This window comes from Salvelinus alpinus, chromosome 31, assembly GCF_045679555.1.
Source record: "Salvelinus alpinus chromosome 31, SLU_Salpinus.1, whole genome shotgun sequence".
NCBI lineage: Eukaryota > Metazoa > Chordata > Actinopteri > Salmoniformes > Salmonidae > Salvelinus > Salvelinus alpinus.
In genome coordinates this window covers 639,113-664,591 of record NC_092116.1, presented here as the reverse complement: position 1 = coordinate 664,591, position 25,479 = coordinate 639,113, and the positions used below count along the sequence as shown (strand labels likewise).

The 25,479-nt window shown below is 43.2% G+C and overlaps 1 protein-coding gene across 4 annotated transcripts in view; it reads right to left on the bottom strand.

Moving 5' to 3' along the window:
* Positions 1-25,479, bottom strand: part of LOC139561834 (sodium/potassium/calcium exchanger 2-like) — a 158,722-nt gene that overhangs the window by 132,820 nt on the left and 423 nt on the right. For all 4 annotated transcript variants that reach the window (XM_071379136.1, XM_071379135.1, XM_071379138.1 and 1 more), the window contains exon 2: positions 22,489-23,586. In XM_071379136.1, coding sequence (XP_071235237.1) covers positions 22,489-23,412 — 924 coding nt within the window. In that variant the 5' untranslated portion in view covers positions 23,413-23,586. The remainder of the gene's footprint in view (positions 1-22,488; positions 23,587-25,479) is intronic.

Below are 25,479 nucleotides of genomic sequence, written 5' to 3'. Positions count from 1 at the left end.
ACAATAAGCCAAAGCACCATTATGATAGAGTGAAAATTCCGCCTGACCGGTTAGGAAACTCACCCTCCTCATCTTAACACAACTCATCAACCAGTCAATACCACTGACCCAGACAAGGCATTTCTGGATCCGGGACAACTGTAATTCTAAGTCTCAGTAAAGCAGTAATGGTGCACTGACCAATTTGTTACACCCAGCAGTCTAGCCCAGGAGCCAAATTAAATGTATGAATTCTGTCGGACCACAGACAGTTTGTGTCGGAGTCGGTGTGATCCCAGGTTAGCCAAGTCATGCTGGCAGAGGTAGCAATGGTAAAATTATAGGCCAGAGAAGAGAGCACTTAAAGACCTTATCAGTGGGTAAGTGCTCATCATGGATACACCTGTATTAGCAGCCAATTGGGCATGCATTAATGAAGGGTAGTACACCTCTTCGACATCTATTGGGTCAAAGAGGCCATAAACACAAAGTATGATGTGCCTCGGAATCACAGAGTTGATCTATCTAAGAGCTTGAAACTGTGCAGCAAGTACAGAACTGATATATTCAGTTAGGATTTTTTTAATAGTATTTCCTTAATTTTGTATAGTCATATTACACTGAGTGTACAAACATAAGGAACACCTTCCTAATAGTGAGTTGCACCCCCTTTTTCCCTCAGAACAGCCTCAATTCGTTGGGGCCTGGACTCTACAAGGGGTCGAAAGCGTTCAACAGGGATGCTGGCCCATGTTGACTCCAATGCTTCCCACAGTTGTTTCTTGATACACACGGGAGACTGTTGAGCATGAAAAACCTTGAAAAAGAAAAAGGAGAGCCACACACTCTAGGAGCTCAGATGCAAAAATTAAATAACCATTGTTTAAAGGCACTTAAAACTTTTGTCTTGCCCATTCGCTCTCTGAATGGCACACATACACAATTAATGTCTCAATTGTCTCAAGGGTAAAAAATCCTTCTTTAACCTGTCTTCTCCTGCTTCATCTATACTAATTAATGTGGATTTAACAGGTGACATCAATAAGGGATCTTAGCTTTCACCTGGATTCACCTGGTCAGTCTACGTCATGGAAAGAGCAGGTGTTTCTAATGTTTTGTACACTCAGTGTATAATATAATCTGTAATGGACAAGCTTAATAAGGATCCTGGCATTATTTTTTTTTAAACAATTTTCACCTAAAATGACATACCCAAATCTAACTGCCTGTATCTCAGGACCTGAAGCAACAATATGCATATTCTTGATACCATTTGAAAGGAAACACTTTGAAGTGTGTGGAAATGTGAATTTAATGTAGGAGAATATAACAAATTAGATATGGTAAAAGATAAAAAAAGATTTTTTTGTACCATCATCTTTGAAATGCAAGAGAAAGGCCATAATAAGCTAAACTTATTATAAGCTAGCCAGAAGCTAACCAGAAGCTAGCCAGAAGCTAACCAGAAGCTAGCCAGAAGCTAACCAGAAGCTAACCAGAAGCTAGCCAGAAGCTAACCAGAAGCTAACCAGAAGCTAACCAGAAGCTAGCCAGAAGCTAACCAGAAGCTAGCTAGTTTACTGGCTAACGTTAGTATTCAGCTAACCACGGTTTGTCGTCATCAGCTATCCTTTAGCTCGAAAAGCTATCGCCAGTTTTGTACAACGCGACTCATACCAGAGCATACCGTACCTATTTTCTCTCCATATCCCCGGATTTCAACCGCAAGCTCTGGACATTTACACCTGGATCTCGCAGCTAGCTAGCTGCTATCCGAGTGACTATTGGCTTACGTTGGTCCCGAAGAGTTCCATCAGCCACTCCTTCACGACAATGTTATCTACACAAGGGAGTTATCCAACTGGCCCCTCCGTCACGACATTACCTGAACGCCAATCTGCGTCCCGCTAATCGTTAGCTGTCTTATCGGCTGCTATCTGAATAGGTCTATCGGACTATTTTTCTTGGGTCACTATAACTATATCTATTTTGCCAATTGGATTGATCCCCTCTACCACACGGAACCCCACTAATCTACCGATGGAAACGCACGAGGTGGCTAAAAACAGACCTCCATCCTATGCTAGCTTGCTACCGATGGCCCGACTAGCTGTCTGAATCGCCGTTACCCCAACCAAACTCACTACTCACTGGACCCTTATGATCACTCGACTAAGCATGCCTCTCCTTAATGTCAATATGCCTTGTCCATTGTTGTTCTGGTTAGTGTTTATTGGCTTATTTCACTGTAGAGCCTCTAGCCCTGCTCATTATACCTTATCCAACCTTTCAGTTCTACAACCCACACATGAGATGACATCACCTGGTTTCAAGGATGTTTCTAGAGACAATATCTCTCTCATCATCACTCAATACCTAGGTTTACCTCCACTGTATTCACATCCTACCATACCTTTGTCTGTACATTATACATTGAAGCTATTTTATCGCACCCAGAAACCTCCTTTTACTCTCTGTTCCGGACGTTCAGATGACCAATTCTCATAGATTTTAGCCATACCCTTATCCTACTCCTCCTCTGTTCCTCTGGTGATGTAGAGGTGAATCCAGGCCCTCCAGGCCATGTTAACATTAGAAGCCTCCTCCCTAAGTTTGTTTTATTCACTGCTTTAGCACACTCTGCCAACCCGGATGTTCTAGCCGTGTCTGAATCCTGGCTTAGGAAGACCACAAAATTCTGAAATCTCCATCCCTAACTACAACATTTTCAGATAAGTTAGAACGGCCAAAGGGGGCAGTGTTGCAATCTACTGCAAAGATAGCCTGCAGAGTTCTGTCCTACTATCCAGGTCTGTACCCAAACAATTTGAACTTCTACTTTTAAAAAACAAGTCTCTCACCGTTGCCCCCAGCTGTGCTCTGGACACCATATGTGAACTGATTGCCCCCCATCTATCTTCAGAGCTCGTGCTGCTAGGCGACCTAAACTGGAACATGGAACACCCCAGCCATCCTACAATCTAAGCTTGATGCCCTCAATCTCACACAAATTATCAATGAACCTACCAGGTACCACCCCAAAGCCGTAAACACGGGCACCCTCATAGATATCATCCGAACCAACTTGCCCTCTAAATACACCTCTGCTGTTTTCAACCAAGATCTCAGCAATCACTGCCTCATTGCCTGCATCCATAATGGGTCAGCGGTCAAACGACCTCCACTCATCACTGTCAAACGCTCCCTGAAACACTTCAGCGAGCAGGCCTTTCTAATCGACCTGGCCGGGGTATCCTGGAAGGATATTGATCTCATCCCATCAGTAGAGGATGCCTGGTTATTTTTTTTAAATGCCTTCCTCACCATCTTAAATAAGCATGCCCCATTCAAGAAATTTAGAACCAGGAACAGATATAGCCCTTGGTTCTCTCCAGACCTGACTGCCCTTAACCAACACAAAAACATCCTGTGGCGTACTGCATTAGCATCGAACAGCCCCCGTGATATGCAACTTTTCAGGGAAGCTAGAAACCAATATACACAGGCAGTTAGAAAAGCCAAGGCTAGCTTTTTCAAGCAGAACTTTGCTTCCTGCAACACAAACTCAAAAAAGTTCTGGGACACTGTAAAGTCCATGGAGAATAAGAACACCTCCTCCCAGCTGCCCACTGCACTGAGGATAGGAAACACTGTCACCACCGATAAATCCACTATAATTGAGAATTACAATAAGCATTTTCTACGGCTGGCCATGCTTTCCACCTGGCTACCCCTACTCCGGTCAACAGCACTGCACCCACCACAGCAACTCGCCAAAGCCTTCCCTATTTCTCCTTCACCCAAATCCAGTCAGCTCTGAAAGAGCTGCAAAATCTGTACCCCTACAAATCAGCCGGGCTAGACAATCTGGACCCTTTCTTTCTAAAATTATCTGCCGAAATTGTTGCAACCCCTATTACTAGCCTGTTCAACCTCTCGTGTCGTCTGAGATTCCCAAAGATTGGAAAGCAGCTGCGGTCATCCCCCTCTTCAAAGGGGGGGACACTCTTGACCCAAACTGCTACAGACCTACGTATATCTATCCTACCCTGCCTTTCTAAGGTCTTTGAAAGCCAAGTCAACAAACAGATTACCGACCATTTCGAATCCCACCATACCTTCTCCGCTATGCAATCTGGTTTCAGAGCTGGTCATGGGTGCACCTCAGCCACGCTCAAGGTCCTAAACGATATCTTAACCACCATCGATAACAAACAATACTGTGCAGCCGTATTCATTGATCTGGCCAAGGCTTTCGACTCTGTCAATCACCACATTCCTTTTGGCAGACTCGACAACCTTGGTTTCTCAAATTATTGCCTCGCCTGGTTTACCAACTACTTCTCTGATAGAGTTCAGTGTGTCAAATCGGAGGGCCTGTTGTCCGGGCCTCTGGCAGTCTCTATGGGGGTACCACAGGGTTCAATTCTTGGACCAACTCTCTTCTCTGTATACATCAATGATGTCGCTCTTGCTGCTGGTGAGTCTCTGATCCACCTCTACGCAGACGACACCATTCTGTATACTTCTGGCCCATCTTTGGACACAGTGTTAACAACCCTCCAGACGAGCTTCAATGCCATACAACTATCCTTCCGTGGCCTCCAATTGCTCTTAAATACAAGTAAAACTAAATGCATGCTCCTCAACCGATCGCTGCCTGCACCTGCCCGCCCGGCCAACATCACTACTCTGGACGGTTCTGACTTAGAATATGTGGACAACTACAAATACCTAGGTGTCTGGTTAGACTGTAAACTCTCCTTCCAGACTCACATCAAACATCTCCAATCAAAAGTTAAATCTAGAATTGGCTTCCTATTTCGCAACAAAGCATCCTTCACTCATGCTGCCAAACATACCCTTGTAAAACTGACCATCCTACCAATCCTCGACTTCGGCGATGTCATTTACAAAATAGCCTCCAATACTCTACTCAGCAAATTGTATGCAGTCTATCACAGTGCCATCCGTTTTGTCACCAAAGTCCCATATACTACCCACCACTGCGACCTGTACGCTCTAGTTGGCTGGCCCTCGCTTCATACTCATCGCCAAACCCACTGGCTCCAGGTCATCTACAAGACCCTGCTAGGTAAAGTCCCCCCTTATCTCAGCTCGCTGGTCACCATAGCAGCACCCACCTGTAGCACGCGCTCCAGCAGGAATATCTCTCTGGTCACCCCCAAAACCAATTCTTCCTTTGGCCGCCTCTCCTTCCAGTTTTCTACTGCCAGTGCCTGGAACGAACTACAAAAATCTCTGAAACTGGAGACACTTATTTCCCTCATTAGCTTTAAGCACCAGCTGTCAGAGCAGCTCACAGATTACTGCACCTGTACATAGCCCATCTATAATTTAGCCCAAACAACTACCTCTCCCCCTACTGTATTTATTTATTTTGCTCCTTTGCACCCCATTATTTCTCTGTACTTTTCACATTCTTCCCCTGCAAATCTACCATTCCAGTGTGTTACTTGCTATATTGTTATTTACTTCCCCACCATGGCCTTTTTTTGCCTTTACCTCCCTTATCTCACCTCATTTGCTCACATTGTATATATACTTATTTTTCTACTGTATTATTGACTGTATGTTTGTTTTACTCCATGTGTAGCTCTGTGTTGTTGTATGTGTCGAACTGCTTTACTTTATCTTGGCCAGGTCGCAATTGTAAATGAGAACTTGTTCTCAACTTTCCTACTTGGTTAAATAAAGGTGAAATTTAAAAAATAAAAAATGTACTATTACAGCCCAGGCGCAGATTAGATTTTGGTCACTAGATGGCAGCAGTGTATGTGCAAAGTTTTAGACTGAACCAATGAACCATTGCATATCTGTTCAAACTGTTTTATCAAGATTGCCCAAATGTGCCTAATTGGTTTATTAATACATTTTCAAGTTCATAATTGTGCACTCTCCTCAAACAATAGCATGGTATTATTTCACTGTAATAGCTACTGTAAATTGGACAGTGCAGTTAGATTAACAAGAGTTTCAGCTTTCTGCCCATATTAGATATGTTTATGTGCTGGGAATTTTTTTTGTTACTTACAACGTCATGCTAATCAAATTAGCCTATGTTAGCTCAACCGTCCCGCGGGGGAGACACCGATCCCGTAGACTTTTAAGAGGGAATGCTTTGATTGGTGGGTGCTTTCCGATTATATGCCAATCATGTCACATCTTTTTAACCAACATAATGGTACATAGTTGGTACACATTCTTGTGCATTTTCCTACTATGCATCAGCTGATTCTAAAATCACTTCCCAACTGATCAACCTTCTCCACAGGTTATGCAAGATACGCATGTCAACAAGACTGTGTTGTGTTGTCAGCAGCGGTAAACTGTTACTAAAGGTTTGCTATAGGATATTCTCAAAGATTGAAATGTGCTTACAAAGGCCTAGAAAGAGCATACCATCTCCAAACTGTTTCTCTCCTATGCAATTTGAGGCTTTGACGTTGCTTTCCACTAACTTTCTTCCCTGTCCTGTCCTCTCCTGTCCATTCAATGCCAGTGTCATGAAGATAATACACAGTGGTTTCAATTTGAAAGCCATGAAAATGTGCAGCACATCTACAGTATATATTGTATAGTTTTGTTAACAAGGTTGATAGTGTTTCATGGATAACTTTTTATGAAGCAGGGAAACAGAACAATACTGATAGATACAGTACGTATGAATAGCACCCTTAGTTGGTTAAAACACCGCAGGGGGCCCAACTGATGACCAATGTAGAGCTTTTGCAAAGGCAAGCACAAAGCAGAACTGGGAACAGACAGTTTGAGTTTGAAGTACTGACCCTCAGGGCTAAATTGAGTTGCATAGCTGACTCGTCTTGTAATCGACAACGACAGCTGGTTTTCTCAATTTCATGAACGTAGACCTAGAGCAATGTGCACAGTCAAGTTTATACGGTAAAGTCATACCGTATTTTTAAAAAATCACAACAGCTGTGATGGAAACAGGAAGTTTTGGTACAATTTTATAAATGCCGACAGATCATTTGTTCTTCGACATCGTGGGATCTTCTTGTGTATGTGAAATTAATTATGCGAGAAATGGCAGCGGAAACTCCTTTATGCGCAAATATTGATATAATAATCATCATATCGAAGTAAACTTGGAGTCACAAGATTATATAGTGTATGATCCTCCCCCTACGACTCGGGAAGCCACGCAGTTTATTAGGCTACAGATTAATAAAGTTAGGATGAACTTCACACGGGGGTGAGCTTGATGCTCCTTTCCAATAAATATTGAGGGTCTTATTCTGGTGACATGATGAACGATGCTTGACTGCAAAAAAGTACTATGTCATCACGTACTGATTTTTATCCACAATACGTCAGTTTGGTGGAAACACCAGTGGTGGGAAAATGCGCATATTTTCTGTATGTGGATTTTTTATATTCACATGAAAATCTGTCGCCAATTGGATGGAAACCTGACTATAGAAACAAAACAATATTGGTGTAAAATGAACACTGGACTTCCTCACTTTACACAAACGGGCATAATATACGTACTTAAATAGTTTGAAAATCTCAAATACATCTCGGACTGACCTTCAGATTCAGATCTTAAAAATCTACAAAGTTTCCATAAGCCCTTATACGGCCTACATCAATGATTCACATAATTTAAAAGAAAATGACATACTATAAAGGTTGGCAAAAAGACTTATGCCACAATCTGTAAATCACCCGATTTAATGACATGTTGATATCACCCTTATACAGTGCCTTCAGAAAGTATTCACATCCCTTGACTTTTTAAACATTTTGTTACATTACAGCACAAATTTTAAATCGTTTAAATTTAGATTTTGTGTCACTGATCTACACACAATAACCCATAATGTCAGAGTGGATTTACAGTATGTTTTTAGAAATGTGTACAACAAATGTAAAGCTGAAATGTCTTCAGTCAATAACTATTCTATCCCTTTGTTCTGGCAAGCCTAAATAACTTTAGGGGTAAAAATGTACCCAATAACGGTGTTTAACAGGATTTTTTAATGACTACCTCTTCTCTGTACCCCCACACATACAATTATCTGTAGGGTTCCTCGGTCCAGCAATGAATATCAAGCACAGATTCAATGACAAAGACCAGGTAGATTTTCCAATTCCTCGCAAAGAAGGGCACCTGTTAGTAAATGTGATATTTCAGTTTTTTATTATTAATACATTTGCAAAAATGTGTTTTTTCTTTGACATTATGGGGTATAGTGTGTAGATTGATGAGGGAAAAAAACTATTTAATCAATTTTAAAATAAGACTGTAACGTAACAAAAAGTCAAGGGGTCTGAATACTTTCCGAATGCACTGTATATGCAGGTCTTCTAAACTAAAGGTTTAACGACGTTTAGCCTGCTTGATTGCTTTACAGATGGAATAACTACATTGTTTGTATTCTTCCATATTCCCAGTTTCTTGCCCTGGTTAAATGCGGTGGTTCGCGCTTTCAGTTTTGCGCGAATGCTCCCATCTATCCACGGTTTCTAGTTAGGGTTGGTTCTAATAGTCCCGGTGGGTACAACATCTCTTATGCATTTCCTGATTAACTCATTCACCGTATATGTGTCGATATTATTTCAAATCAAATCTGTAACGTGCGCAGAATGCAACAGACCTTACAGTGAAATGCTTACTTAAAGGCTCTAACCAATAGTGCAAAAAAGGTATTAGGTGAACAATAGGTAAGTTAAGAAATAAAACAACAGTAAAAAGACAGGCTATATACAATAACGTGGCTATAAAAGTAGCGAGGCTACATACAGACACCGGTTAGTCAGGCTGATTGATGTAGTGTGTACATGTAGATATGGTTAAAGTGACTATGCAACTATGTGTTGGCGGGTGGTGGTTGGGACACAATGCAGATAGCCCGGTTAGCCAATGTGCGAGAGCACTGGTTGGTTGGCCCAATTGAGGTAGTATGTACATGAATGTATAGTTAAAGTGACTATGCAATTATGATAAACAGAGAGTAGCAGCAGCGTAAAAAGAGGGGTTGGGGGGGGGCACATAATGCAAATAGTCCGGGTAGCCATTTGATTACCAGTTCAGGAGTCTTGGGGGTAAAAATTGTTGAGAAGCCTTTAAGTCCTAGACTTGGCACTCCGGTACCGCTTGCCATGCGGCAGTAGAGAGAACAGTCTATGATTGGGGTGGCTGGGGTCTTTGACAATTTTTAGGGACTTCCTCTGACACCGCCTGGTGTAGAGGTCCTGGATGGCAGGCAGCTTAGCCCCAGTGATGTACTGGGCCGTTCACACTACCCTCTGTAGTGCCTTGCGGTCAGAGGCCGAGCAATTACTGTACCAGGCAGTGATGCAACCAGTCAGGATGCTCTCGATGTTGCAGCTGTAGAACCTTTTGAGGATCTGAGGACCCATGCCAAATCTTTTTAGTTTCCTGAGGGGAAATAGGCTTTGTCGTGCCCTCTTCACGATTGTCTTGGTGTGTTTGGACCATTCTAGTTTGTTGGTGATGTGGACACCAAGGAACTTGAAGCTCTCAACCTGCTCCACTACAGCCCCATCGACGAGAATGGGGGCGTGCTCGGTCCTCCTTTTCCTCTAGTCCACAATCATCTCCTTAGTCTTGGTTACGTTGAGGGATAGGTTGTTATTCTGGCACCACCCAGCCAGATCTCTGACCTCCTCCCTATAGGCTGTCTCATCGTTGTCGGTGATCAGGCCTACCACTGTTGTGTCGTCTGTAAACTTAATGATGGTGTTGGAGTTGTGCCTGGCCATGCAGTCATGGGTGAACAGTGAGTACAGGAGGGGACTGAGCACACACCCCTGGGGAGCTCCAGTGTTGAGGATCAGCATGCCAGATGTGTTGCTACCTACCCTCACCACCTGGGGGCGGCCCGTCTGGAAGTCCAGGATCCAGTTGCAGAGGGAGGTGTTTAGTCCCAGGATCCTTAGCTTAGTGATGAGCTTTGAGAGTACTATGGTGTTGAAAGCTGAGCTGTAGTCAATGAATAGCATTCTCACATAAGTGTTCCTTTCGTCCAGGTGGGAAAGGGCAGTGTGGAGTGCAATAGAAATTGCATCATCTGTGGATCTGTTTGGGCGGTATGCAAATTGGAGTGGGTCTAGGGTTTCTGGGATAATGGTGTTGATGTGAGCCATTACCAACCTTTTAAAGCACTTCATGGCTACGGACGTGAGTGTTACGGGTCTGTAGTCATTTAGGCTGGTTGCCTTTGTGTTCTTGGGCACAGGGACTATGGTGGTCTGCTTAAAACATGTTTGTATTACAGACTCAATCAGGGACATGTTGAAAATGTCAGTGAAGACACCTGCCAGTTGCTCAGCACATGCCCGGAGCACACGTCTTGGTAATCCGTCTGGGCCCGCAGCCTTGTGTATGTTGACCTGTTTAAAGGTCTTACTCACGTCGGCTACGGAGAGCGTCATCACACAGTCATCCGGAACAGCTGATGCTCTCATGCATGCCTCAGTGTTGCTTGCCTCGAAGTGAGCATAGAAGTGATTTAGCTCATCTGGTACGCTCGTGTCACTGGGCAGCTCGCGGCTGTGCTTCCCTTTGTAGTCTGTAATAGTTTTCAAGCTCTGCCACATAAGACGAGCGTCAGAGCCGGTGTAATATGATTCAATCTTAGCCCTGTATTGACGCTTTGCCTGTTTGATGGTTCGTCGCAGGGCATAGCAGGATTTCTTGAAAGCTTCCGGGTCAGAGTCCCGCACTTTGAAAGCGGCAGCTCTACCCTTTAGCTCAGTGCGAATGTTGCCTGTAATCCATGGCTTCTGGTTGGGGTATGTACGTACAGTCACTGTGGGAACGACGTCCTTGATGCACTTATTGATAAAGCCAGTGACTGATGTGGTGTACTCCACAATGCCATCGTGTACATGTACATGTAGATATGGTTAAAGTGACTATGCATATATGATGAACAGAGAGTAGCAGTAGCGCAAAAGAGGGTGTTGGCGGGTGGTGGGTGGGACACAATGCAGATAACCCGGTTAGCCAATGTGCGAGAGCACTGGTTGGTTGGCCCAATTGAGGTAGTATGTACATGAATGTATAGTTAAAGTGACTATGCAATTATGATAAACAGAGAGTAGCAGCAGCGTAAAAAGAGGGGTTGGGGGGACACATAATGCAAATAGTCCGTGAGTGTTACGGGTCTGTAGTCATTTAGGCTGGTTGCCTTTGGTTACCTTTGTGCCCAAGAACACAAAGAATCCCGGAACATGTTCCAGTCTGTGATAGCAAAACAGTCCTGTGGTTTAGTATCTGCTTCATCTGACCACCTTTTTATAGACCGAGTCATTCGTGCTTCCTGCTTTAATTTTAGCTTGTAAGCAGGAATCAGGAGGATAGAGTTGTGGTCGGATTTACCAAATGGAGGGCGAGGGAGAGCTTTGTACGCGTCTCTGTGCGTGAAGTACAGGTGATCTAGAATTTTTTTCCCTCTGGTTGCACATTTAACATGTTGATGGAAATTTGGTAGAACTGAGTTAAGTTTCCCTGCATTAAAGTCTCCGGCCACTAGGAGCACCGCCTCTGGGTGAGTGGTTTCCTGTTTGCTTTTTTCCTTATACAGTGCTTATGAGTGCGGTCTTAGTGCCAGCAACTGTCTGTGGTGGTAAATAAACAGCCACGAAAAGTATCCCTGAAAACTCTATAGGCAAGTAGTGTGGCCTGCTATTTATCACAATATACTCTACTTCAGGCGAGCAAAATCTAGAGACTTCCTTAGATTTTGTGCACCAGCTGTTGTTTACAGATATGCACAGACAGCCCCCCCCCCCCCTCGTCTTACCGGAGTGTGCTGTTCTATCTTGCCGGTGCAGCGTATATCCCACTAGCTGAAAATCCATGTCGTCATTCAGCCACGATTCCGTGAAACATAGGATATTACAGTTTTCTGAAGCTACTCTGAACATATCCCAGTCCACGTGATCAAGACAATCTTGAAGCGTTGATTCCGATTGTTCAGACCAGCGTTGAATAGTCCTCACCACGGGTGCTTCCTGTTTGAGTTGCTGCCTATAATAGGGGAGGAGCAAGATGGAATCATGGTCCGATCTGCCGAATGGAGGGCGGGGGATGGCCTTATATGCATTCTGGAAGGTAGTATAGCAATGGTTGAGGGTTTTAGCAGCATGAGTACAACAATCAATATGTTGATAGAATTTCGGGAGCCTTTTCCTCAAATTTGCTTTGTTAAAATCCCCAGCTACAATAAATGCAGCCTCAGGATATGTGGTTTCCAGTTTGCATAAAGTCCAGTGAGGTTCTTTAAGGGCCGTCGTGGTATCCACTTGGGGGGGGGGATAGACCACTGTGGCTATTATTGACAAAAATTCTCTCTGGAGATAGTACAGTGGACATTTGATTGAGATATTCTAGGTCGGGTGAACAGAAGGACTTTAGTTCCTCCTGTATGTTATCACAGTTACACCATAAGTCGTTAATCATAAAACATATACTGTACCTCCACCCTTCTGCTTCCCGGAGAGATGTTTGTTCCTGTCGGCGCGATGTACTGAGAACCCAACTGGCTTTACAGAGTCAGACAGTATATCTCGAGAGAGCCATGTTTCTGTGAAGCAGAGTATGTTACAATCCCTGGTGTCTCTCTGAAAAGAAACTCGCGCCTTGAGCTCATCAACTTTATTACCCGGATATTGAGATCCTGACTAGAATCCTGACTAGAACCAAAGAAATTTGATCATATTACTCCAGTGCTAGCTTCCCTACACTGGCTTCCTGTTAAGGCAAGGGCTGATTTCAAGGTTTTACTGTTAACCTATAAAGCGTTACATGGGCTTGCTCCTACCTATCTTTCCGAGTTGGTCCTGCCGTACATACCTATACGTACGCTACGGTCACAAGATGCAGGCCTCCTAATTGTCCCTAGAATTTCTAAGCAAACAGCGGGAGGCAGGGCTTTCTCCTATAGATCTCCATTTTTATGGAACGGTCTGCCTACCCATGTGAGAGACGCAGACTCGGTCTCAACCTTTAAGTCTTTACTGAAGACTTATCTCTTCAGTAGGTCATATGATTGAGTGTAGTCTGGCCCAGGAGTGTGAAGGTGAACGGAAAGGCTCTGGAGCAACGAACCGCCCTTGCTGACTCTGCCTGGCCGGTTCCCCTCCCTCCACTGGGATTCTCTGCCTCTAACCCTATTACAGGGGCTGAGTCACTGGCTTACTGGTGCTCTTTCATGCCGTCCCTAGGAGGGGTGCGTCACTTGAGTGGGTTGAGTTACTGACGTGATCTTCCTGTCTGGGTTGGCGCCCCCCCTTGGTTTGTGCTGTGGTGGAGATCTTTGTGGGCTATACTCGGCCTTGTCTCAGGATTGTAAGTTGGTGGCTGAAGATATCCCTCTAGTGGTGCGGGGGCTGTGCTTTGGCAAAGTGGGTGGGGTTATATCCTTCCTGTTTGGCCCTGTCCGGGGGTATCATCGGATGGGGCCACAGTGTCTCCTGACCCCTCCTGTCTCAGCCTCCAGTATTTATGCTGCAGTAGTTTATGTGTCGGGGGGCTAGGGTCAGTTGTTTATATCTGGAGTACTTCTCCTGTCTTATCCAGTGTCCTGTGTGAATTTAAGTATGCTCTCTCTAATTCTCTCCTTCTCTCTTTCTTTCTCTCTCTCGGAGAACCTGAGCCCTAGGACCATACGTCAGGACTACCGGGCATGATGACTCCTTGCTGTCCCCAGTCCACCTGGCCTTGCTGCTGTTCCAGTTTCAACTGTTCTGCCTGCGGTTATGGAACCCCTACCTGTCCCAGACCTGCTGCTTTCAACTCTTAATGATCGGCTATGAAAAGACAACTGACATTTATTCCTGATTATTATTTGACCATGCTTGTCATTTATGAACATTTTGAAAATCTTGGCTCTCTCTAATTCTCTCCTTCTCTCTTTCTTTCTCTCTCTCGGAGGACCTGAGCCCTAGGACCATACGTCAGGACTACCGGGCATGATGACTCCTTGCTGTCCCCAGTCCACCTGGCCTTGCTGCTGTTCCAGTTTCAACTGTTCTGCCTGCGGTTATGGAACCCCTACCTGTCCCAGACCTGCTGTTTTCAACTCTTAATGATCGGCTATGAAAAGCCAACTGACATTTATTCCTGATTATTATTTGACCATGCTTGTCACTTATGAACATTTTGAACATCTTGGCCATGTTCTGTTATAATCTCCACCCGGCACAGCCAGAAGAGGACTGGCCACCCCTCATAGCCTGGTTCCTCTCTAGGTTTCTTCCTAGGTTTTGGCCTTTCTAGGGAGTTTTTCCTAGCCACCGTGCTTCTACACCTGCATTGCTTGCTGTTTGGGGTTTTAGGCTGGGTTTCTGTACAGCACTTCCGAGATATTAGCTGATGTACGAAGGGCTATATAAAATAAACTTGATTTGATTTGATATTGGACATTAGCGAGTAAAACACTCAGGAGTGGTGGGTGGTGTGCCTTCTTCCTAAGTCGGACAAGAAGACCACCTCGAGTACCTCTTCTCTACCAGCGTTGTTTTGGGTCAGCCTCTGAAATAAGTTAAATTGCTCTGGGGAGAGCAAATAAAGGATCCGCTCCAGGGAAGTCGTAATCCTGGTCGTAATGCTGGAGGTTCTGGTGCGTTACCGCCGCTTTAATATCTAATAGTTCTTCCCGACACAAAATGATTCCTGAGCTAATAACGTAAAAAATAGCTAGTCACGCTGCTGCCATCTCCGTCGGCGCCATCATGTTAAAATAAAATGCTACATGATAGCTCATATCCACTGTAACATCAAAATACAACTACAGTTGATCATATCACAAATACCTACAGCTATATAATGAAGCAAAGAAATATGTCAAATGTAAAATTATAAACATAAGAGAGATTCTCACATTCAGGATCAAATCTGTCATTCTGCCCCTGAGCAAGGACGTTAACCCACTGTTCCCCAGGCGCCGATGACGTGGATGTCGATTAAGGCAGCCCCCCACACCTCTCTGATTCAGAGAGGTTGGGTTAAATGCGGAAAACATATTTCAGCTGAATTCTTTGAGTTGTACAATTGACTAGGTATCTTCTGTTCCCTTTTCCTACACGTTGGTCTGTAGCCGGGGGGGGGGGGGGGGGGGGGGCATTACTCAGCAGACTGTGATAGGAAAGACTTAAATGTGCGATGACAGAGATGTGGAGCTGAGAGCAGACACAAGCAAGGTTGATCGATTTATCGGTCTCCCTCCTTTTCTTATTTGTTTTTCTGTTATTTTCTCCAGTAGTCTTATTCGGGTGCTCAGCATGCATTGCAGCTCAAGGTCATTCAAATCTCCTCTTTGCTCTGGAACTCCCTGTTGTAATTTTATGAGGTTTATTTCCCTCATTAGAAGCAGCCAGAGTCCAAAATACAAATTCAAGACATCTTTACATTTTGAAAGCATTGTTATTAGATTCTCACTTCCTTGAAAGCTATGCAAATCTTTCAGTCTCTTGGATGTTCAATTCCCGGTATTATGTGACCTATGATGAAATATCCTTTATGTACTTAAAGTAAATCCTGAATTAGTTTTAAAATACAGATTTCTGAGATAGTATCACCAAAATTAATTTCCATCTCGTGTCACAAAGTAACCTAAATCCATCAGGATAATCTCAACAACGGTATCAAATTGCTCTGGAATTATATTCCCTTTGCCCTCCACTGTCATTGAGGATAGCATTCTATACTCTGTGAAGTAATGCTTTGAATCAATGGATTTCTTATACATACATGTATCACAAGGAAGATACCAGTCATTCTTTGTGAATAAATCAAAAATATCTTACAGCATAATTTAACTTGAGGGAGTATTTCAAGCTTCTTAGAATTTCTTAATGAGAATGTCTGAGAGACAGATGGAATAAGACCATTGTACCACAATAGCAAGTCTGTGTACAGGTACCGATCCTCCTTGCAATGAGGCTTGTAATCATCATGCGGAAGGTATTAATACTGGTTTAAGGTTTTTCACAGTAAAGGTCTCCTAATAGGTGTTATTTATCATACGACTGAGATCCAACATATTTTGGATATCTGAATTACCTTTTCAAACCAGACCATACTTTGAAGTATGGTTTGTAGGGATTCCTTACATTTTCAGGGATTTGTCTGTCAAACTGGGACACATGTCCAGCTTAACCTGGAATGATACTGACATTTTTATTAATCCCAAAAAGGAACACTTTATGGCAGCTTGGATGACGCAGGCTAGTGTCATCTCAACAGAAAAACACTTTTGAAGTCTGAAAACACCTGAGAAACTTTTTGTCGTGTCATGTCCCTAGAGGAATGTTGTAACGGCGTTCTAGATCTTCCTCCTCCTCAGACGAGGAGAGGAGAGAAGGATCGGAGGACCAATACGCAGCGAGGTATGATGACATAATGTAATTTATTGAAAGACGAACACGAACACGAAAACACTTGGAAAATTACAAAATAAGAAAACGACGTAGACGAAACCTGAACATGGAACTTACATAACTACACGCAGAACTCACGGACAGGAACAGACTACATCAAACGAATGAACAGCCAAAACAGTCCCGTGTGGTGCACATACACAGACACGAAAGACACAGGAGACAATCACCCACAAACAAACAGTGTGAACAGCCAACCTATACAGTGGGGAGAACAAGTATTTGATACACTGCCGATTTTGCAGATTTTCCTACTTACAAAGCATGTAGAGGTCTGTAATTTTTATCATAGGTACACTTCAACTGTGAGAGCCGGAATTCTTACTGGTTGGTAGGTGATCAAATACTTATGTCATGCAATAAAATGCAAATGAATTACTTAAAAATCATACAATGTGATTTTCTGGATTTTTGTTTTAGATTCCGTCTCTCACAGTTGAAGTGTACCTATGATAAAAATTACAGACCTCTACATGCTTTGTAAGTAGGAAAACCTGCAAAATCGGCAGTGTATCAAATACTTGTTCTCCCCACTGTATATGGTTCTCAATCAGAGGAAAACGTCAAACACCTGTCTCTGATTGAGAACCATATAAGGCTGATTACAAGACCTAAACATAGAAACACAAAACATAGAAATGCCCAGCCACACTCACGCCCTGACCGACTAACACATACAAAACAACAGAAAATAGGTCAGGAACGTGACAAATGTGGAGGAAAAACTGCTTTATTTTGTTGTAGAAAAAGCTAAATATGTCATTATTTTACAAGAAGGTTGGTACAGGCTGTAGTAATTAAATGAAAAATCAGAAAAAGAAAGACGAAAAAAGTGGAGACTGTGTTGCGTAATTTGAGTGAAAAAAATGCGGGGACGGGGGCTGGGATTAAAAATAAAAATGAATTAAATAAATAAAAATATAGGACAAAACACACATCACGAGAAGAGAGACACTACATAAAGAGGTACCTAAGACAACAACATAGCAGCAAAACATGACAACACATCATGGTAGCAACATAAGATGGCAACAACATGGTAGCAGCACAAAACAGGGTACAAACATTATTGGCACAGACAACAGCACAAAGGGCAAGAAGGTAGAGACAACAATACATCACGCAAAGCAGCCACAACTGTCAGTAAAAGTGTCCATGATGGAGTCTTTGAATGAAGAGATTTATATAAAACTGTCCAGTTTGAGTGTTTGTTGCAGCTCGTTCCAGTCGCTAGCTGCATGGAACTGAAAAGACGAGAGACCCAGGGATGTGTGTGCTTCGGGGACCTTTAACAGAATGTGACTGGCAGAACGGGTGTTGTATGTGGAGGATGAGGGTTGCAGTAGATATCTCAGATATGGGGGTGAGGCCTAAGAGGGTTTTATAAATAAGCATTAACCAGTGGGTCTTGGGACGGGTATACAGAGATGACCAGTTTACAGAAGAGTATAGAGTGCAGTGATGTGTCCAATAAGGAGCAATGGTGGCAAATCTGAAAGCCGAATTGTAAAGAACATCTAACCGCTCAAGAGCACCTTTACCTGCCGATCTATAAATTACGTCTCCGTAATCTAGCATGGGTAGGATGGTCATCTGAATCAGGGTTAGTTTGGCAGCTGGGGTGAAAGAGGAGCGATTACGATAGAAGAAACCTTGATATGTGCTGAGAGAAAGACAGTGTACCGTCTAGCCATACTCCCAAGTACTTGTATGAGGTGACTACCTCAAGTAGTAATCACAACTGTGGGGAGAAGGGCATTCTTCTTACAAAACCACATTACCTTTTTTTGGAGGTGTTCAGAACAAGGTGAAGGGTAGAGAAAGCCTGATGGACACTAAGAAAGCTTTGTTGTAGAGCGTTTAACACAAAATCCGTATTGGTTGTACAATTGATCATAACTCTAAAACTACTTGAAATCCCACTCAGAAAATGGTGTATTCAATTGAGTACAGCATGTAAAGCCATATATAGTGCCTTTGGAAAGTATTCAGACCCCTTGACTTTTTCCACATTTTGTTACGTTAAAGCTATGTTCTAAAATTGATTAAATAAAAACCAATCCTCATCAATTTACACACAATAACCCATAATGACAAAGCAAAGTTTTTGGGGGACATTTTTGCAAATGTACTACAAATAAACAGAAATACCTTACTTAAATAAGTATTCAGACCCTTTGCTATGAGGCTTGAAATTTAGCTCAGGTGCGTCCTGTTTCCACCGATTATCCTTGAGATGTTTCTACAACTTGATTGGAGTCCACCTGTGGTCAATTCAATTGATTGGACATGATTTGGAAAGGCACACACCTGTCAATATAAGGTCCCACAATTGACAGTGCATGTCAGAGCAAATATCAAGCCATGAGGTCAAAGGAATTGTCCGTAGAGCCCCCGAGGCAGGATTGTGTCGAGGCACCGATCTGAGGAAGGGTACCAAACAATTTCTGCAGCATTGAAGGTCCCCAAAAACACAATGCCTCCATCATTCTTAAATGGAAGAAGTTTGGAACCACCAAAACTGCTCCTAGAGCTGGCCGCCCGGACAAAATTAGTAATCACGGAAAAACTGAAATGGTCCACCCGCACAGACAGTGTGGTGAAGAAGGCACAACAGCGCCTCTTCAACATCAGGAGGCTGAAGAAATTTGGCTTGTCACCTAAAACCCTCACAAACTTTTACAGATGCACAATTGAGAGCCTCCTGTCGAGCTGTATCACCGCCTGGTACGACAACTGCACCGCAAGGCTCTCCAGAGAGTGGTGCGGTCTACACAACGCATCACAGCAGGCAAACTACCTGTCCTCCAAGACACGTACAGCACCTGATGTCACAGGAAGGCGAAATAGAACATCAAGGACAACACCCACCCGATCCGCTGCCTGTTCACCCTGCTACCATCCAGAAGGCGAGTACAGGTGCAGTACAGGTGCATCAACGCTGGGACCGAGAGACTGAAAAACACCTTCTGTATCAAGGCCATCAGACTGTTAAACAACCATTACTAACAGAGAGGCTGCTGCCTATATACAGACTTGAAATCATTGGCCACTTTAATAAATGTATCACTATTCACTTTAATAATCCTACTTTAATAATGTTTACATGTCCTGCATTACTCACACCTGCGGGACGCAGCAAAAAAGGAAACGTCCCTTTTTCAGGACCCTGTCTTTCAAAGATAATTCATAAAAAGTAAAGGGTTTAAACACTTCATTGTAAAGGGTTTAAACACTGTTTCCCATGCTTGTTCAATGAACCATAAAAAAATGAGCATGCACCTGTGGAACAGTCGTTAAGACACTAACAGCTTACAGACGGTAGGCAATTAAGGTTACAGTTATGAAAACTTAGGACACCAAAGAGGCCTTTCTACTGACTCTAAAAAACACCAAAAGAAAGATGCCCAGGGTCCCTGCTCATCTGCGTGAACGTGCCTTAAGCATGCTGCAAGGAGGCATGAAGACTGCAGATGTGGCCAGGGCAATAAATTGCAATGTCTGTACTGTGAGACGCCTAAAACAGCACTACAGGGAGACAGGATGGACAGCTGATCATCCTCGCAGTGGCAGACCACGTGTAACAACACCTGCACAGGATCAGTACATCCAAACATCACACCTGCGGGACAGGTACAGGATGACAACAACAACTGCCCGTGTTACACCAGGAACACTAGCCCTCACCCTCCGATCCATCAGGTCCCAGTCGTGCTCAATGGGATTGAGATCCGGGCTCTTCGCTGGCCATGGCAGAACACTGACATTCCTGTCTTGCAGGAAATCACACACAGAACGAGCAGTATGGCTGGTGGGTTTGTGCCCATAGGCGACGTTGTTGCCGGTGATGTCTGGTGAGGACCTGCCTTACTACAAGCCCTCAGTCCAGCCTCTCTCAGCCTATTGCGGACAGTCTGAGCTCAGTTTAGCGAAATGCTTGGGCTTCTTGTTCCAACAGTGCAGCAATATCAAACATGTAATCTAACAACCTGTTAGATTACATGCTTGATATTGCTGCACTGTTGGAACTAGAAGCGCAAACATTTCGCTACACTTGCAATAACATCTGCTAACCACGTGTATGTGACCAATAAAATTTGATTTGATTTGACATCTCTGGAGAGACCTGCAAATAGCTGTGCAACAACAATCCCCATGCAACCTGACCGAGCTTGAAAGGATTTGCAGAGAAGAATGTGAGAACCTCCCCAAATACAGGTGTGCCAAGCTTCATGCCCAAGAAGACTCGAGGCTGTAATCACTGCCAAAGGTGCTTCAACAAAGTACTGAGTAAAGGGTTTGAATACTTATATAAATTAACAAACATTTCTAAAATCCTGTTGTTGCTTTGTCATTATGGGGTGGTGTGTGTAGATTTGAGGGAAAAAAACAATTTAATACATTTTAGAATAAGGCTTTAACCTACCAAAATGTGGAAAAAGTCAAGGGGTCTGAATACTTTCCGAAGGCACTGTAATTGAGCACAATTTAAAGAGGTATTATGAAATATAACGTTTTCATTTCAGAGCACAGGGTAAGCATTCAAGCGACACCTGCTGACTAAAGTTCATGGACTGGGCAAGCTCAAAATTGGATAAATATCGAAACCAAATAGAGTCAGTCAAGTCAGTCAATTCAGGAAGTAACCTGAAATTCCAATTCAATAAGTGAAAAAAGGACCATTTTAAATTATTTCCTAATAAACTGAAAAGAAAAAGTTCTTTAAAATGTTTTCCATTTTAAATGTTAGATTCAAATCACTTCCTGATGGCAAAGGTGTATAAAGATGGAGGAATTCAGATATGACGTCATTGTTTTAGCACTACCCACAGACTTTATTAACTATAGCGACATGGTTCAATGTGCCAATAAATCACCACAATGTACTTTTTATTGCCATCTTTGAGCTAGAGTTGGGATCAAGTTTACTATGCTAATGCAAGTACAAAAAAAGAGTAATGGAGAACACTGTATTATACGGTGAATTTAGCACATTAGGCATTTGTGGTAAGTACATGTGGGGCTGCCATCTTTATGCATGTCCGCCATATACAGTACCAGTCAAAAGTTTGGATACACCTACTCATTCTAGGGATTTTTCTTTATTTTTACTATTTTCTAGAATAATAGTGAAGAGATCAAAACTATGAAATAACACATATGGAATCATGTGGTAACCAAAGAATGTATGAGCTAAAGGCCTGATTCGAACATGAAGGCCTGATTCACGCAGTCTCCTCTGAATGTTGAAAATAGTCAAAATAAAGAAAACCCCTTGAATGAGTAGGTGTGTCTAAACTTTTGACTGGTACTGTATATATTTTTTTAGCTTTATTTAACAAGGCAAGTCAGTTAAGAACAAATTCTTATTTACAATGACGGCCTACCCCGGACAAACCGTAAACCGGATGACACTGAGCCAATTGTGCGCCGCCCTATGGGACTCCCAATCACGGCCAGTTGTGATACAGCCTGGAATCACACCAGGGTCTGTAGTGATGCCTCTAGCACTGAGATGTAGTGCCTTTGACTGCTGTGCCACTCGAGAGCACCACTCGGGAGTACTGTATATATTGTGGGTATAATATGTATATTTATGTTGTATATACAGGGCACATTTGTCTTCCTGTTAAAATAAAGGTTAAATGAAACAATTAAATACAAAAATCGACTGACTTCGATTTGAATTCATTTATATACTGTATGTTACCAGGCAACGGATAGACTTGACTTTTTATGGGATACAACATAGGGGTCTCCTGAGTGGCGCAGTGGCTTAAGTCACTGCATCTCAGTACAAGAGGCGTCACTGCAGTACGTGGTTCGAATCCAGGCTGCATCACATCCGGCTGTGATTGGGAGTCCCATAGGGCAGTGCACAATTGGCCCAGCGTCGCCAGGGTAGGCACTAAATCCCTTGTGATCTGAGATTCTAACCGCTAGATTGAAATGGTCACATTAATTTGAAAGAAAGGGAGGCAGAGGAAATGTTGATGAAGCTCTGAGAGGAAAGAGAGATAAAGAAAAATATATGAAGGGAAATAGACTCACCTTCGGCTGAACCTCCACCTCCACCACTTGATTCTTGTTCATGCAGCCTTTCACAAAGCCCTCAACATTGCTGTTGAACTTCATAAAGATCACATAGGTGGCATAGGCTGAGAGCAGAGTAATACTTTCCCAGTAGGAGATGTAGTTATCCAGGAAGAAACATATGAGCATGATCAGGTCCATGATGTAGAAAGAGACGTCACGGAAGAGGGGCCACCAGGTGAGGTTGAGGATCTCCCTGGAGAAGATGGCACACATTCCAATGACGAAGAGAATGTTGAAGACAGCTGAGCCCACAATGGTTCCGATGCCCACATTGCTGTGGGAGATGAATACGCCGATGACAGAAGTGAAAAGCTCGGGCGCCGACCCGCCTGCCGCCATGAAGGTGGCCCCCGCCACGTCATCAGAGATGGCCAGCTTCTCTGTGATGACTGTCAGAGCGGGCACGAAGAATTCATCACACACAATGGCTAAAGAGATGAACATGTACAGCATCCCAAACATGTGGAGCACCACAGCACCCTGGCGCCTCTCTTCCAGAGTGAACAGGTCCGTGGGATAGTCCCCCTGGCTCTCGTTGCCGTCTGCCGAAGACCTCATGGCCACGGGCATGTTGGCTGAGACATTGGGATCCCTCTGGTGCTGAGTGGAAAGTAGAGTCCTGTGGGGAGCAGGACCAGACTGAAGGAGGGCCTCTTGAGGCAGGAGCAGCTCCGGGTGGCTCCCTGAGCTCCATGTCAAGGCGCTGAAGGAAAAGGAGATAGCGCTTATAGCGCTTATGGCTACCAGGCTGAACACAAAACCCAGGATTCGTATGGGCCTCAGCTTTCTAAGCAGGTTCTGGTGGCGGTGCCTCTTACACGTTGCATCCAGAAAGGGCCTTTGCACCACCATATCCAAGCAGGGTTGGTCCAAACCCATCACTGTGATGTGCTGAGTGTGTTTCTATACTCTCAATGGTTGGCTGGAAAGAGGATGAGCTAATTTTTGTTAGCAGACACAACGCATGGTGCTGCCGTGGGCTTCAAACAACATGGGAGTATTCCTGAAGCTTTCCAGCGTGTGGCTTGCCAAACGATGTCTTCATATTAGCCTCTAAAAACAAGATTTGAAGAGAAATTGAAGAGAAAAAGAAAAGGAGAAAGCTTCAACATGTAGAATTTACACACAGCAACAAACTATTAGCTGTCACATGCCTACCTCAATTCTGTAGTGGATTTAACACCACAATGTAGCCTAGTCCTGACCATGGATATCCAATTTCCTTGAAGATTTTTTTTAAATGTCAATGTTCTGATGTTTCATTGTGGTATTAAGGCCTATGCTATGATACAGATATACCGGCAATACATGGGTTCAGAGGCAGAGAAATTGAGGGAATAGCTATATCCTACTTTATCTTTTCAGAAACAAGCAAATAACATTGAGAAAAAATCTTCAAATGTTTGAATTCATAATAGACTAATCATTGCTTGTCACATGCATTGTAAATTACACCCAGATATTTAAGTGATAAGGCCCGAAATGCCAGTGTTTGATGATGCCAGTGTTTTTTTTTAACCGAGCTAAAATATATCCTCCAAACATCGGCTTTGAGGGCATTATCGCTTTTATACAACGAGTTACCAACATATTCAAATCACTTCAAACTGAAGCTGGAAACACTGCAAACTAGCTGCACTTCGTTTAGTTTTAGCTTTTTTCAATTGACATTTCTTTGTATATATTCATAAAAATGATACCAGCTGATTCATGATTTCGACAGGCTGAGAAAAGCTGCATGCCTGGCTGCCTCGTCCGACTCCCGACACATTCATGACTATGGGACAGCTGGAGATCAAATTTGAATATTGAAACAATGTTGCAAATGTCAGAGAGACAGACAGCAAGGTTTATACAAATCTCTGCTGTTGAAAACTAAACGTTAGGCTAAAAGAAATGTGAGATAATGTTTAGATGCCTTTTACAGAGAAGACCAAGTTTATACATGTCCTGGCTGGGTTGATGAGACAGTGGATTGCGCAGTCAAATGGTAATTTGTGGAATAGACACCGGCTGGAATGCGGTTTTAACCAACCAGCATTCAGGATTAGACCCACCAGTTGTATAAAGGCTAATAATAACATGGAAAACAGGTCGCCTATTTCCTCTGAAAAATATAGATGATACTACATATTAATAGGGACGGGAATGTATGTACTGTAGTTACCATGCTATGTATGTGAAACGTGGAAATAATTCACCAATTTGGCCTACTCAGATAGAGAGGATTCATTAGAAAATATTTATAATAAAGATTAGCCCTGCTAATGTTATGGTATCCCGGTAGAATTGTTGCAAATAACCAAATTCCACCAAATTATAGGCCTACTCGGTATGTGATGCACCAAATGCCCCAGACCTAAAAACGAACTTCAATGGCACCTTTATAACGGTTATAGTTACTATATGATTGGATTGCGGCGTTTGAAGCAGATCAGACGTAGCCAAAGCAAATAATCTGTGCGTTTGTTCTGCATAGGCTAGGCTATCTATTCTCGGCAGAATGTAAAATTTTTTGTTGGGCAGAATTGTTCTGTGTCGCAAACGTGGTTAACTGACATAGATTCTACTTGAGTCACGGAAATATTTTTTACAATAGAAAAAATAATAACGGCTATTGGCGTTTAAATGAAATAGCCTAAACGCAAAAAAAAATAGGCTACTGGCCTTCTCTTGCGTAGCCTACACCGTGCATTGAAATATCCGCATAGTATGTCTTCATTTATATGAGGAGCTGACAAACGGCTGTTGCAACGTGCGCCTCTGTCCTGCAGTAAAATCTCCCTGCCGCGTAACCTTACAACAATAACACTTCAAAGCTGCGTGATTATTACCGACTGTGCACAAACTGGTTGAATCAATGTTGTTTCCACGTCATTTCAACCCCCCAAAAATGCAATGTGATGACGTTGAATCAACTTGGAAATGTAAGGGAATTTTGTATTT